General features: G+C 43.3%; 1 protein-coding gene across 1 annotated transcript in view; it reads right to left on the bottom strand.

Annotated features, from left to right (window-relative positions):
- Positions 1-16181, bottom strand: part of col12a1a (collagen, type XII, alpha 1a) — a 54525-nt gene that overhangs the window by 26535 nt on the left and 11809 nt on the right. Inside the window, exons 14-31 of the mRNA XM_070842341.1 lie at positions 11703-11969; positions 9793-10059; positions 9356-9548; positions 9124-9248; positions 7325-7474; positions 7099-7218; positions 6809-6973; positions 6572-6718; positions 5862-6001; positions 5013-5142; positions 4006-4151; positions 3318-3447; positions 3066-3202; positions 1804-1933; positions 1554-1693; positions 1169-1301; positions 947-970; positions 17-156 (exon numbers count right to left, since the gene is read on the bottom strand). Of these exons, the coding sequence (XP_070698442.1) occupies positions 17-156; positions 947-970; positions 1169-1301; positions 1554-1693; positions 1804-1933; positions 3066-3202; positions 3318-3447; positions 4006-4151; positions 5013-5142; positions 5862-6001; positions 6572-6718; positions 6809-6973; positions 7099-7218; positions 7325-7474; positions 9124-9248; positions 9356-9548; positions 9793-10059; positions 11703-11969 (2684 nt within the window). The remainder of the gene's footprint in view (positions 1-16; positions 157-946; positions 971-1168; positions 1302-1553; positions 1694-1803; positions 1934-3065; positions 3203-3317; positions 3448-4005; positions 4152-5012; positions 5143-5861; positions 6002-6571; positions 6719-6808; positions 6974-7098; positions 7219-7324; positions 7475-9123; positions 9249-9355; positions 9549-9792; positions 10060-11702; positions 11970-16181) is intronic.

Genomic DNA, 16181 nt, shown 5'->3' with positions numbered 1-16181 from the left:
CTGTTGTGAGACTTACAGTCTGGGTCTTGCCTCCAGCTGTGGGGACGTAAGTGATCCTGTAGTTCTGGACGCGGCCTGGAGCTGGATTCCACCTGGTGTTCATACTGGTGATGGTTTCGTTGAACACAACCAAGTCAGTAGGAGGTGCATTAGGTGCTGGAAAATGCACACACACACACGTCACAATTACAACCATGTAAATGTATCTGCTTCATGTAGTAGGACCATTTCATTGTTTTCCATGGGTTTCCTTAAAAACATCTCTTAAAGACACAGCCCTTGATATCTTGGTCAGCTCATGTTAAGATGTCTTGAATGGAGACTCATTTGTCATTGAAACATCAGTTGATTTACTTCTACATAAGTTGCTTTCTTTAGTTTATGGTTACATAAAGCAGGTCTACCACTGACTTGTATCAAGGACCGCAGCTTTAAAGAAGAAAAGACAATCCTCCTCGGGGATTTCATCTTTTCTGAGGCAGGGGTGGGTTCTCTTGAACAGCAATGAATTGATGGAAAGATGATAATTCATGGACTGATAGATGCATGGATGAATGTGATGAGCAGATGGATGGATGAATAGATGAGGGATGATGGAATGGGTTTCAAAAACAAGGCTTCAAATCCCTGTTTTGCAGGACATGCATATTTGAAATCCATCTTCAGCTATGTCATTTGGCATCTGACATATTCACGAAAAGCCATGGGATGGATGGAATGGATGATGGCACAAACACAGACAAGGACAGACAAACACATAATAAAACCGACTGTGTCAGCTGGAGCACAGCGACACCAGAGCGATGGATGGGTTAAGGGCCTTGCTTGATGGTGAAATGATGATTGTCCAATGAACAGAAGTGCTGATGACTGGTTGAAGTAATAAAACATGCTTTCATCACTTGAAAGATAAAGCATCCTCTTGCGTTACCACAAATGTACTTACTTGCACCACCACCGTGCTTGGACACTAGAGAGGCAAAAATAGAAAGGCATAATGGGCATACCCTTTGCTGAACATTTCAAAATAAAAGGTTAATCGTTGGCTTTGCCGTTGGTGAAGATCCAACAGAGAGTCTGTCAAGCAACTCAAGCAAACCATTGTTAACTAAAGTGATTTCTAAAACTGTCATCACAGAGCTGCGAGGCTTGGGGGGGGCTGTCTTACATGTCCTCTCCGTGCCGAGAAGATCCTCGCTCTCTGATTCATCCGGGTAGATTGCGGTGACAGACACATCATAGGGCGTATCTGGCTCCAGGTTCTCCAGAACGTGGGATGTCTCATCATTGTTCAGAATGGCCTGATGAGAAAAACATAAACACAGCATGTGACTTAAATTTTGGCCAGTAAAAGCCAAAGACAAGAACACAAGTTCTTTACTAAAGTGACGGTAATTGGATTGGTGCAAAAGTCTGTTTTTTAGATGTTCTGACTGACTCCACCGGAGGTCTTTTTCAAAGCATCGCCAAAAGTCTTTCTGTAGGAATCATCAACCAATACCTGCATGAATTATTAGAAATGTAAACATCTCAGACAGCTGGTTTTCTCTTACGTATTGGAAGTTGCTGTCTCCCTTCTTAGTCCAGCCAATGCGGTACAGAGCCACATCAGGGGCTCCGTGCTCCCAGGTGGCTCTGAAGCTGGTCTGGGTAACTTCTGAGAATTGCAGGTTCTTTGGGGCAGGAACCACATCTACAGCGCAGAGGGAAGGAAGTGAAGTGTGATCACTATCTCAGTGAGAAGCAGGTTAACTGAGCCTCTGCCATTATCCACAATGTCGTGATATTAATGATGATTCTTACCAGTGATTGCTTCCCCTAACATTGGCTGACCAGCTCCCTCATCATAGATGGGAGTAACAGCCAGGCCATACTCAGTCTGTGAGACGAGGTTGTCCAGTTGTCTGGTGGTCACGCTTCCTCCCACTTCCAGCTGTTGAACAATCACGCTTGTTAAATCGTATTGCACAAAATCGATAATGCAAATATGAAGAGCTTCGCAAATGATGTTTGAAAGCAAAACGAGCTTGAGATGTTTTTCTCTTCAGCCAAATTTTGCCAAGTCTTGTGAAACTCTAAGTCTGTTCACAGTGCAAGTTTCCAAGAACATTGGCGACAGCAGGAATGCACGCCTCCAAAGACTAGTAGGAAACTTCACAAGAAGGTATAAAACTGTGCTCGTTTCCCAAGAAAATGGAAGCAAACAAGACACACGACAAACAATAAAAGTAACAATAAAGTAAGTAAGTTGACCAAAACACCTGGAATTCTTATAGGAAACACAACACTAGTTTTACTAGTGTTTTGTCCAATTAAGTTTTATTAGCTCAATCTCAAGAAATAAGGGATTCATTTTGAAGACCCATTAACATGAACAGTCGCTTTATGATTGTCTGATCTGTATTTGTTTCTCTGGACCATAAACCCGAGCGAAAGGCTGGAGGGAATATGTTCTGCAGTCTGTTCTCAGTGGCATTCAACTGGCTCAGTTAATCCATACGGTCAGACATGATTCTGCTACATTCTGGGAAGTAAACTCTTCCTCCCATATCCTCAGTCTATGAGTCGCTTTCACATGTGTGTTTCCATCGGTGGAGCTTTGAGGATCACCTCCACCTGATTTACGGCTAAGGAAGTCACAAAAGCAGACCACAGAGTTTGCTGCTGTAGCCCGAGAACTCCCAAAAGGAGACATGCAACCATAAAGTATCCGTCCAATCCCCAACACCAGAACCACCCTTTAACCCTCGCAAAACCATGTTCTGATAGTTTCATGATCTTTCCACTGGACTCCAAAACATTCCCTAATGTCCACCCATACAGCTGCATTCTCCATCATGTGGTCTCAGGCAATATATTGAGGGATCAGTCTAAAATATCTATATAAATTCATCCCCATCAAACCCAATTGCTCAACCAGACAACAGGCAATGAAAGTTTGCAAGAAAAACAGGAGAGCAAAGGACTGGTAGAAAACACAGGCTGCGAACATCTTGTTTACATGTATTCTATGGTAGTAAGTAATTCCAGGAAAGAGGAACTAACAAGATTGGAACCAAACTCACTTCTTTAGCATCTCCATCCTCGGGTTTGTAGGTGATGAGGTACTTGCTAACAGGGCCAGGAGCAGCATCCCAAATAAGCCGCATGGTGCTGTGGGTGATGTCACGGACCCTCAGTTCACCCGGTGGTGGCAGGGGCACTAATCGGGGGGGGCAGAAAGATACGTTTCAGCGCAGGATTATGTCTCTGTGTATCACAGATAAAGCTGTATCGGCTTCATGAAATTTGTGCTTAATGCTCAGTGTGCTACATACGGGTAACTCCCTGCTGAGTCAGTGGTTCACTCGCTGACTCTCCATGCAGGGCGAAGAGAGAGAGTGTATAGGCGGTGTCGGGGAGCAACTTCACCAGCTGGACATCAGTTGTATCCCCTCCCACTCTGATCTGCAAGGGGGCGAGACCCAATAAGCAACATGAGGTCAGAGGGGAAGAGGATGACAGGGACTCCTCAGTGACATGGAGTAAGACATTTGGATAAGAACTGGGAGAAATATTGTGGTTGCGGCATGCACATCTGCTTATTCCGGTTTTGACCCACCGGGTTTGACACCTCGTGAACAAATGATGATGTTCCCTTGGCACAGTGAGCTCATGGTTCACCCACCCCTTTGTGACTAACAAAGTTCCTCTGTATGTTCCCCTGTTTCCCTCTCTGCTGAGTGGAGATGCAAACACTGGTGACTTTGTAAAATGTCGTTTCAATACATCTGCATTTTGTCAAGAACTGCAGGTCGACGTTTTCGGTCACTTCTAGTGTTTAGCAACGTGCTTGTGTGCGTTTGTTGCATATGAGCGGGGGCAAGCACATGTGATTGAGTCCTTCCATAAACACATGTGTTCTGTTTTTCTTTGTCCAAATCTGTCATATCCACAGCTGACTGGCTGCGTGCCCTTTCGTTCAGTCACACTGTGTTCTAAGTGTTTTCCGAGAATGTCTCTCACCTCCTGCTCAAGGGTGGGCTGAGTGGCATTGATGGCGCTGTAGAGCAGCATGTAGCCAGTGGCACCCATGGCTTGCTCCCATCTCACTCGCATGGTGGTGGTCTGCTGATCATAAATGTCCATCCTCCTCACAGCGCTCAGGGGCACTAGATAACCGGGCAATTGTGTTAAAGTCAACAATTACAGTCGCAGTGAAACATGTATATGTACATGCATATAACGTAAGGGGGAAAATCCAATCTAGCAAATACTGGGACAGACGCACACATTTCTTAATGTTTCTTTGACTGCAGAAAGTTTCTCAGGCTGGTTTGTATGCCATTCACACTGTGCATACTCAACAATCAGCGCTGTTTTATATGTGTTTTTATAGATACTACATTACACTATCAAATCTCTGCTACTCTAGGGAGAACCAATAAAACAGCAATTAACAACATCTTAAAAGAAACTAAGAAAGAAGTCAAAATTGCGCCTCAACCACAGTAAATTGCATCTAAATTTACATCTAATTAAGATTGACTATTGCTATCTTTTTGGAGCCACATCTGGCTTTATAAACATGCCCGAAATATATGAATTACCTTTGAACGTTTGATTAATGGAGACCATGCAGGAATCACAGTCACGGAGTGCATTGAATTTGTGCTATATAACTAAGCCGGAGACACTCAGTGATGGAGGCTGCTGCTCAGGAAAGCAAAGGCTGGAGGTTCACTAGCCTATTGAAATTTTAGCTGTTGTTCTTTCACAACCCCATTTATCTGGCTTTCCTAAATTGGGAAAGCCTTTGTGATTTACAGCATGCTTCTTTAAGCAACAGAATACAATCACATCTATGGCCAATGATCAAAGACCGGCCAGCCAATATTTATTAGATAGTTTAGTTTAGGTAGTTTACATTCTCTCTCATCTTGCACCATACATGGATTTTTTTAAGTGGACTTCTTTAAATCAAATCATCCAGGACTAAATGTGAGCCAAAAAGCCAGCAAAAGAAGACATACGTGTGGTCTCGGTTCCTTTGAGAGGCTCACTGCTGTCCTCTCCCACCACTGAGTAGACGTTGACCAGGTACTGAGTCAGAGGGTTGAGGCCCTGGAGAATCACTGTGGTCTCAGTACCATCCACGAGAACCTAATAAAGAGTGGACAGTTAGAAGATCGCTGCTAATGGAGTCATCTGGAGGATACAAAACTTTCACTCAATGAGGTCTGAGTGTCTCATTCTGCAAATATTATGACTCATTACTTTATGTATACACAGATTATCAATTTAGTAGCATAACAATCAAAAGCTCTATCTATTTACTGGACTAACTTAAACATTTTGTGAGGCTTTCCAATTAAAAGCAGAACTTTAGTCTTCTTACTAGACTAAAACTCAGCATGTAATTCACTTCCAGATTCATAAACAGTAATGAAACCTCATCCACTATGTTCACTATGAAACAAAACCATGGGAGCTGGACAAAAACAAACATCCTGCTACATGTAATTAGATTCAGACACCAAAAAAGCATCTAAAAAAAAAGCCGAGACCCTGCTGGCCAAGAGAGCTATCACTCAAGAGGCCGTTGTTTGCTTTCTAATCCTCTAAACTGATAGCTGTGTGTTTTTGTTTCTTTGCACCGTGTCAGATCTTGATGTAATTAGACACCCAAACAACGAGATGCCAACTTAAACAGAAGGCCGGAAACAAAAGTTCGAGTGGAGTTTCCCATTAGACTCAGCGGGTCAGGACACTTTACAGCCAACTATAACACCCACACAGAGAGATTCATCACACTTTCACACACACGGTGTCAGCAGTGTGGCAGCAGCGTTGTACTGCAGTATTGTATGTAGCTGTTATACCTGTTGTGGGCGTCCTGACACAGTCATGTACTCCACGCGGTACTTCTCCACCGGGCCATCAGGGGCGGTCCAGGTGGCTCTGAAGGATTGGTGGGTCACCTCTGATGTCACCAGGTCAGTGGGAGCATCGGGTGCACCTCCTAGTCAGGTGTGATCATAAAAAAAGAAACTCCAATATGGGCCATAACAGTGAACATTATATATCGTTTTTTATTTATTTAATGTATTTAACTATACATTTTGGGGGAGTTTCATTGCTGTTTTCTATTCATGAAGTTATACATGACAGAGGGGAAAAACTAGACCTGACAAGGAAGAAAAACATGCTATTTAGTAAAAAGTCCTAGTAGAACTTTGTACACGCCGCAGTACCAATCGAGACTCTAAAACCACATCCTCTGGGTTACACTACAGTATCCAATAGCAGCTCTTCAATTTGATTAATGAGCAGACAATATCCCATTCCAGAAAGACAGAAAGAATATAAAAGCAAGAGGAAAACAAAAGGATTTCCAACAATTTCAAAGACCTTGGCATGGATTTTTGCTTCTAGTGTTGCTCTCTGTAGTGGGCCAGACATGCAACTGTCTGTGGGTCTGGGATGCTATAAACTATGAAAGTGGAGGGCATCTGTCCTTGCAGTCCAGTGCACAGCTCCTCTGTGATCTCTTTCCAGACGTGTGCCTACTTTGATACAAACTAATATGTACCTGGTCCCTTGACGCTGTTACAGAGGTTGTCGGTGAGGTTGTCAACGATGTCCAACAGGAAGGAGAAGTCAGCCACGTTGTACATGTGAATAGTATCCGGATCAGTTGCAATGGACCTCAACTCATTCTCATCAGCATTCTTCACACCTAAGGAGCAATAAGGACGACAACAGTCATTAGCACTTTGATATATATGACAGTCTGACTTCACACGGTGAGATTGTGATCTTCACTTACCGATGGCATAGAGCTCGATGCCCTCATCACGCAAGCTCTGAGAGTTGACATTGACATCGTCCTGGGATTTGCCATCAGTGATCAGCACGCCGATCTTTCTGGAGTTGGGTCGCATCCCGACATTCTCTTTGAAATTGTTCTGGAGGAGGTAGTTCAAAGCCAGACCTGCAATGACCATGCCAATGTTTATTTTTCATCCTTATAGACACACAATATTTAATTTACTTCCGTGCTTACAGAAGTACAAGTGGTACCACTTCCATTATCAGAGTATAAAGAGATTAAAGTACCAGTCAGGGTGTTTCCTCCTTTGTAGGGCAGGTTCGCCACAGCGTCCAGGAGAGATTCACGGGTTCGATGAGTATCCAAGTGCCATTCAGTCTTTGGGTCTCCACTGTACTGAGCAAGACCTGAAGACACCAGAAAGTATTTGCTATATAAATGTGCAGAGAGCTCCTTTTGTTTTACTGGTAACAATCAGTTGACTGTAACTGTGCTTATTCTGGGTACACCCACCGATTTGAACCCTTTCAGGCCCAATTTCAAAGACTCCCACCATACGGGCGATGAATGCACGAATGGTCTTGAAGTTGAGACGTCCAATACTCCAGGAGCCGTCCACCAGCAGCACAATGTCAGCCTGTGCAGTGGTCTTACACATCACATCTAAGAGAGCAACATTTCAGTGTCTTAATTGGACAAAGTTTCAAGTTTAAAATGAGGTATACAAAAGACAAGTCCGCATTCAACTGTCATGGTGTGTGTGGTGGATTGTAATGACCTAAGAGGTGCTCAAAGAGGTTTGAGAAGTAAAGGAAAGAAAGAGAGAAGAGTTCTACAACAGAACTTTTAACAAATAACATCAAAACATTTTCCAAGGTGCTAGACAAACATATTCACAAACACATAGTAAAACATTTAATCCTTCTCCTCTGAGCATTTCTATCACAGAACTGTTATTTTCCAGGTGTGTTTGTAATTATCATCTTCTTGTCTTGTGGCATGTCAAGGCAGTTGTTGTTCTTTTTGGATCCATGAGTTAGTCCCAGGGGCAAATCAGGAGAGTACGCCCTTATTGGCATGCGACCTTTCAAAGGCCTCCATTGGAGAGTTTACAGAGCCCTCCAGAGCATCAAGGTAAGATTCAGATGCTGTTTTCCACTTGTGTGATGACAAGGCAGGCATCTGATCCCGTGCACCTAAAAGAGGGCTGCAGATGTGCATTGGAGATAGGCAGATGTTGCACTAACTGAAAACAGGTTACATATTTGATTGACAGATCGGGTCGCTCACACAGAAAGCACAAACCCAACCCCCCACGACAGACAAGCAGCTGTCAAGCTTCCACCGACACCAAGGGAGGGAACACAGAGAAAGCCTGCAGAGGAGCAAAAACATGGCTACTAAAAAAGGAAAAGACAGCAACATGTGAGATCTTAAAGAATGGCAGGGCTGTTTGGCTGTGGGAAAAGAAGAAAATGCAAAAAGGGGAAAATTATGTATATAGTGGTAAAAAACAAATTGCATTGTAATTTAAAACAGTTCATGATAGGCCCTCTCACCCTCATCTTTCTTTGCCCTCAGGCTTTAGCGGCTTGCTGAGAATTGACCTGTAGCCAGTAGGTGCCACAGGGGAGAGTGTGATTCTCTCACCTCTCCTATTTTATCTTCTGGAGCTGTCCCTGAATCTGCCTCCTTATTAGGACCGGACCTGTGGCTGAGCAGTCAAGCTGACCTTTCCAGTTCCTTCCAGCAAGCACAACATTTTTCCTCCTCTCACACTTACTGCCTGCCGCGCTCTGACTCACGAGGTAATAAAAACATTTTATAACTGCAAACAGATTATAGCGCGTATGGCTCGAATCTACGCTGGCTGCACTTGGACTGGAAATAAAAAGCGGAAGCCCAAAGTGACACAATAAAGAAAGCGAGAAAAGGGCAGACAGATGGAATAGCCATTAGATCTGTTATTTCGTGAGACAATTAGCTTTGAGGAAAGGCATTTAGAGAAAGTCTTCAGCTTTTATGGGGCATGGGTTTAGAGTTTTTTTTTTCCCTAAACAAAAATTTACTATGTGATACAGTCTCCAGTGTTTGACTGTTGCTGCCCAGAGACATAACATAGTGGAGACACTGCCTTAACGGTGATGACAGGCGTAGTAAGAGAATGTCTGAAACCATTTCAGTTGTTCATGTTCTAGTTAGTTTTAGCATACAACACATTGTCTCTGTTATTTCTTTGAAGGTATAGTACTTTTCTATAATATATATATATATATGTGTGGGTTTTACAGTAGAATATTAGATAACTTTACCTGATTCCACATAAAGAGGTGGCTCAGCTATGTCAACGAGAGTGGTTTTCTCCTCTCCAGCCAACGGCATACTCTCTCCTCCATCAAACATACCAAACACACTCACTGAGTACTTGGTACCAGCTCTGTAGAACAAAAAGACAAACAATTTTCACATTTTTTTTCTCCCTCATGATATACTAGAGAACATTTTCATATCAGAATGAAAATGAGAAATCAGTCCGAGACGCACCTCAGCTCCTCTAGCACCACAGTGTTATCATAGGGACCAACCAGAAGTTCTCCCAGGTCAATCGCTTCCCCCACAGGGTGGAATGTGACTTTGTAGCCCCTAACATCACCGGGAGCATGGTCCCAGGTTACACGGAAACTGGTTTTGGAAGGCTCTGAAGTCTGGAGGTTCCTAGGACCTTTGTAAGGTGACACTGGGGATAAAAAAAAACATTATTTGAATGAATGATACAAAATTGAATGATTAAATATTAAAATATAGATGTTTGAGTAGATATAATGAAGATGAGCACATTTACTGTAATACTGCATTTTGTCTGAGATGGTTATGATTGTGATGAGGATGTAATTGAGTTTGTACTGGGTCATCAAACTTTTCCTAAACTTGGTAACAGAAAGACAAACGTTCGTTGTGTGCTGAATGATATACCAACATACATGTTGTTCCTTCTCCTTGCCTTGCTTTGCCTTCCCCAGAACGATAGACTGGCATAACAGTGATTTCATAGGTGGTGAGGGGAGTGAGGCGTCTCAGCACAGTGGAGGTGGTGCCGCCGGGCACCTTGGCTGCCACCTGGCGCCCTCCTGACTTGGGCTTGTGGGTAACACGGTAGTTAAGTACATTTCCAGGTGCCGGTTGCCATGTCACCTTCATGGTCTTCTCAGTCTCGTCAGAGACAACAATCACTCTGCCAGCCGCTGAGACTGCAAGGAAGGAAAAAAAGGAACAAAGGTTCAAAGAGGAGAAATGATGAATGGATGGTCTGAGAGAAAATGTAGATTTTGGGCCTTGTTCAGATAGGAATCTGTGCTAAATGTGTGCTTAACCGCCTATGTTTCCAATATACCTTTGGAAATATAAGCAGCATGGCTTTCCTGCTGGTAAGTAAACTAAACAGTAACACGCTTGGCTACCTAGCAGTCTTTCATCCGGATATCTGCTCAGTCTCCACATGTGTGTCGACACAAACTTACCCGAATAGTTCGGATTTTCAGAGGTATACATTAAACAGGCCCAAATTTATATGATTGATCATGTTTAGTTGGTGGGTTTAGGAGCCAGACATAGATGTCTTGAGAATTTGAGCAAAGCCACAGTTCTTATTTTTCCATTGTGTGTCCATAGAGTTTTTCTTATTTTCAGAACAGGAAAGGCAAGTGTGAATTGTCAGTGGCCTAAAAACGAGCTGAGGAAAATATTCAGAACGCTCAACTTCAGAGGGAGGACTTTTATTAACGGAAAAAAGCAGCTCATCCAAGTTTGCAATGTGTGGCTCAGCCCAGAGAGACCTGTGATTTGTGTAGTGCACAAGAAAAGAGAGTAACAGATAGTGGGTGCAAAGTGAAGGAAGGAACAAGCAAAGTAAATGAATTATACCTCTACAGTGCCTCTCTAGTCTTTTCGACCACTCAAAGCACTTTAACGCTACATTCATATTCACCCATGAGGTATCTAAATGTGAAGGATACTGTGTATTCACACATTCAATGTGGAGTTCAGTGTCAGTGTGTGTGTGTGTGTGTGTGTGTGTGTGTGTGTGTATGCCACCTTTCTTGATTTCAAGAATCAATAAACACTAATGAAGGTTGGAAATAATTTTCCTTGTGCACATTCCATTTCACTAACTGGCTGACAAATTCTCTCCCAAATGGTGAGAGTTTCCACTCAATGTGCTTTTCTCATCCAAGCATGAGAGTAGTCTAACGAGGGAGAGGCCAGTGTCTATCTGTGCTGCATCTCCCATGAAAACCCAGTGCAGGTGTGCTGGACATTACATCACCTCTGTACATACACATAACACATGCACAGCCGAAAAGATGTGCACGCTATAGTCCTGATGGCTCAGGCGAAGGCCAGCAGCTATGACGTTTTTCTCTTCAGCTATGACTGAATGAACAGAATGGTCAGTGTCACTGACAGGTCGCTACACCCAAACATGACACCTACAGCTAAACTGTTATCATCATTTTCAAACCATCACTTCAGTTCTCAGTGATGATCTGTTAAATTCTGTCTTTAGCTTAAAAGCATTAAGGCGTAAGATGCGTTTATGAAAAGAATGTTGAGACCTTCATTCTTGGCTCAAAAAATGATCTTCTTAAAAGTGCAACTGTCCTTCTTTGGCCATAGAGCTTTCAATGCCTTTTACGCTTTTATGGTCGGAGAGTTACATCACACTTACCTTGGCTTCACACATTCATTCTCATGAGACAAGTAAGGAGTAAAAACACTGGAAAAATACCAAAAAAAGAAAGAAGCAAAAGAAGAAGGTGCAGACATAGATAATGACAAGGGGAAAGAAGTGAAGGGGCAGGAAATAAGTGTTAAAGCAGCTAAAGTAACTCACCATCTGTGGTTTCCTCTCCAACCAATGGCTGACCTTCTCCATGGGCATAGCCAGCAAACACAGAGACCTGATAACGTGTCTCTGGGGTGAGACCCTCCAGAACTGTGACTGTGTCTCCTGGTACTGTCTTCTCCCCAGCCTCTTCAGTGAACAGAGACTTCCAGGTGACCCGGTACTGACGAACATTACCCGGGGCCGCGGCCCAAGACACAACAAAGCTGGTGTCAGTGACGTCTCTGGTCGCCAGGTCTCTGGGTGAACCAAGCTCTGTGGACAAATGAAAAGGGACAGCATTAGAAACAGAAGTAGAACTGTTACATCAGTCTGTGCATAATGGATATGGAAACTGTAGCACTGGTTTACTTTTGTTTACCTAAAGAATTTTCTGAAGTTTTCCTTTGTTTTGATTTACAATAATTGGACTAAGATGGTAGTGTTAGTACTATGGCATAAAAGTGCTTCAGGCATTGAGCCCCGGTCCACTGATGGCTCTCTCTAGGTGGTGTTGATTTCTAATGCAGGTATACGGAGGTTTGAGGAAGGGAGCGAGATGCAAAACGAACAAAACAAAGAACCCCAGATTTAAACCACCAAATCACTTATCTGTCTCTGCCTTAACCCCTCAGGATCTGTTTGAACAACCCAGTTCTTTTTCTTCCCTTCATAATCAGACTATTGGAAAAATCTCTGAAAAACTAATCACAAATCACATATTCTCAGCGCCTCTCCCAGCAGCACTTTAATTTTCCATCGAAACAAAGGAAACCCGATCCACAAAAGTGCGTTTGCTACAATCGCAGATGTTGCGCTCTCCTTTTCTCCTCTTCACTCACTATTCCTGAGAGACCATTATGAAAGAGGAAAGGCACAGAAATACAGTGGAGGGAATTTTGGAGGCGATGTTTCATGATGAGCAGCCAGCACATGCCTGGCTGAGAGGGATGCCCACGTTGAGATGGACTCTCAACACTTCGGTCTGGCTGCCATAAAGAGGAGCTGTATCTACCGCAAGAGGACAGGCTGCCACACAGCCTCCCACACAACCTCCGGGATCCTGATCCCGATTCAAACCCCTAAGCCCTTACATGCCAGCACCTAATGGCAATATAATCACTGACAGAGCGGTGTAGCTGGGTGGTCTCTCCTAAACCTCATTCATCAAACCTCACTGAATGAGGTTTAATAAAAAAAAAAAGCCAATTGCAAAGAATGAGACGCATCACAGATCTTCCATCAGTGCAATGCATGATCATTAGGAAATGTTAAGCGGCTGTGCAGCAGAAAAGGCAACCACTGTGTCTAACTGTCACCCTATGAGTCCTTCTCAGCATCCATCTATTAAAGTTGAATTGGAAACTGATCTGAACAGAAATAACAGCAGCAGCTCTGCCTGCCAAGCAGAGCAATCTGCACCTTGAGAGCAGAGTCCAGATATGAAGAGTAATGGCCACGACCGCAAACTAATGAAGAGTTCCAGATTTTGGAGGACCGTGAAAACAGTGTGGGCCACTTATAAATACCCAGACCATTCCATCAAAAGGGTTGTCTTTGCCAGAAGGGAAGGATGAACTTGACTGACTTTTCCGGCTGTGTGTGAAGCAAGGGCGAAAGGATCACAAGATAATGAGTTCTGCAGACAGCAGCTCACTTTTCATCAGTACTTGCAGACAAGCTAAAGAGGAGCCACTCGAGGAAGCAAAGCATCCATACATGACAAATAGTGTCCACAAACCTGGCAAAAACTTTGGTCAACGTGTAATGTAGATTTACACAATGTATTAATTGTCACTTTTTTATGTTTGGTTACAAAGAGTTTAGATCTTGCATGTTGTTATAATTATCACTAATGCGAATAAAAACATTGTAGATCTTGTCTTATTTTCTTAGTTTCACCCCTCAAGCTGCATCCAAACCTTCCAGGAGAAAGATACTCTCAAATTAAGGCACCGGACAGGACCGGATCGCAAATTCACATTAAAATTTGATTCACTTCTTTAGAAAACCACATGACACCGCTGAAGATCATCTAAGAGATTTCCTGCAGGTCACTGCAGGTAGTACAAAGTGAGCCAAATAAAAAAGTGAGATGTGAGCCCTCCTTGACTTGGAAATGTTCCTATTTTTGGAATATGCTCACTGAATTTTGGGTTTAGCAATCCACTGAGAATCCTATTGTTGAAGTGCACCCTCCTTTTCAACTTGATTTTATATGGCTGATAGACCCCTCACTCCATTAAGCCACATCTTGATTCACAGCTTCAATACTGGATAGTAGTTATTTGGATTTCAGTATGAAAAAGATGACAGAGACTCAGCTAAGCTCTGAAAGTCTTGCTTTCTCAGTAAACTCCTCAAAAAGCATGGCAGGAAATACATGGTTCCGTCAATGTGCCATGTCAGCACTGGCACAACGGCTCAAACTTCCCTTACTTTATTGCTTTTGGTTCAGTAAGGCATACATCTGAGCCACAAAGATGAAGCCTTCAGTGTCTATGCGCCAAGGTTGCCTGTCTCTGGCCTTTTACCTCAAAGGACCTTGAGACTGGTGGAGAAAAACAGTCTGGAAGTACCACTGAAAGAGCCTGGCACAGCCTAAAAGTTCCCATAGGCGTATGTTTAAAAGGAAATCAAACCAAGATACTACGATTTCACCTGGTGCTGTGCTGTTCTACAACTTAAAGATAATAAAAAAGGATCAATGTCCCTCCGGCACAAGTGAAGAGGGAATACTTTTGCTGTGTCATGCAAGTGCTTCACTATTTAAGAGACTGGTACACTGGCTTCCTCAGGGGCATATGACCTCTCAGTAATGACCTGAGCCTTTCATCCACCCTCAAGCCTTGTGGTTCACATTTGAAGTACACTTTTTTCTCCTCATTTTCACCCTCCCTCTCTGCCCCGGCCTGTCCTTTGCCCCACCCTGGAGGGAGACGAACAGACAATTCTCCCTGTGACCAGACAGACAGCTCACACAGCTCTCAAGGCCGTCTTAGGTAACATCTTCCACATGCTGGATAAACCTCCCTCTTCTCAAATAAATAATTTTGCCATGTTTGTCCAGAGTTGGGATGATACCTTCTCAGTCCTCCTTCTGAGTCATTTCAGGATGTCAAATTCTATCCTACTAAAGACTTCTGTATTGGCTAATATCCCCTGTCAGCCACAAGGGGTGGCTTTGTGCAAGCCACTTTCCTCCAGTTCTCGCCTACATGGAGAGGGTCACTCAGAGTGAGTGGCACTCAAAACAATGAGATCAGTGTGAAGGCCTACTGACGTCATGACAGCTTAATTGAGCTGGCTAAACAAAGTGCTTTGTCATGGAGCTTTTTTCCTGTGGGGGTGTATGGTCGATGACAGCACAGATTTGACATGTGGAAACTCAAATCCAAGCCCTTTGGTCAGTGTGGGAACAGAAAAAAAGTTGAAAACACAGCAAATTCTTGCACTTATTGAAATGTAAACAAACCAGCTGTGAAAGTTCAAAAATGACCTCATTTCAATAGGTCACAGCTAAAGTCCTCTTATTAGGGACTAGGGACCTCACTACTGTCAGGAGTGTGAGAAGGCGACGTTAAGAGACAAGTAGCTCCACTCTTGCCATCATGATGAATAGAAAAGGTTTGATGTGTTTGTGGGCTCAAACTGTTTTCAGAGAGGAGTCCGTTTACGGTTGAGTTAAGTATGGACACAATCAAAGACAGCCACTGAGCTGGTTTCATCTCAGCACACAAAAATCTGATCCTCTGATCATGTAGCACCAAAAAACACAACTGAAGCTAGCCGAGCCCTTTTTCTTCTCTCTTCTTTTTTGTGGGCAGTTTTACCAAAACAACACTATTGCTAGGACATCCCTCCCTCTCTCTCTGAACAGATCTCTTTGGCTTCCTTTCCTGTGGTGTGACACTACAACAATGCCTCCTCCCACTCTGTGTGACTTCAATAGAATACCTGCCCCCTGTTGTGTCTGTAATCCATCATCTATACTATAGACAGGAAAGAGATGCACAAACACAAATGTGTATCATACCTTCAGTTAGCCTATAGGTAAAATGTGATGACCATTGTGAGATGAACTGAACTTGAGATAGACAACAATCACTGATTCCACATTTAGAATAATAGAATAATATATAACATTATGGATCAAATATTCCAAATATGTCTTATAACGCACAGCTAGACAATAAATTCTATGTCTCATATGGGCCAAGATATATAGGTGTTACCAGGCGAGCATATGGTTGTCAAAGTCTGTTCCAAGCTAAGTTCTCTAAATTTACAAGCTCGCCCCCCCATTTCCATCTCTGCCTTCATGTGCGGCAAAGCCACCCTCACCCACAGTCTATGCCAAAGGAATTACATCAAGGGCCACATTCTTGTCTTTTCCCCTCTTACTGCGGCCCATATACTCAACCAACCTTACAAAGTAAAATCTCAACTTCCTTAATTCTGAGGTAGTCGTCTGTGAGAAATACCAGA

The sequence above is a fragment of the Pempheris klunzingeri genome, chromosome 13, assembly GCF_042242105.1.
Source record: "Pempheris klunzingeri isolate RE-2024b chromosome 13, fPemKlu1.hap1, whole genome shotgun sequence".
Classification (NCBI taxonomy): domain Eukaryota; kingdom Metazoa; phylum Chordata; class Actinopteri; order Acropomatiformes; family Pempheridae; genus Pempheris; species Pempheris klunzingeri.
Note: the sequence above shows the minus strand (reverse complement) of the source record. Positions and strands in the feature narration are given on the sequence as shown.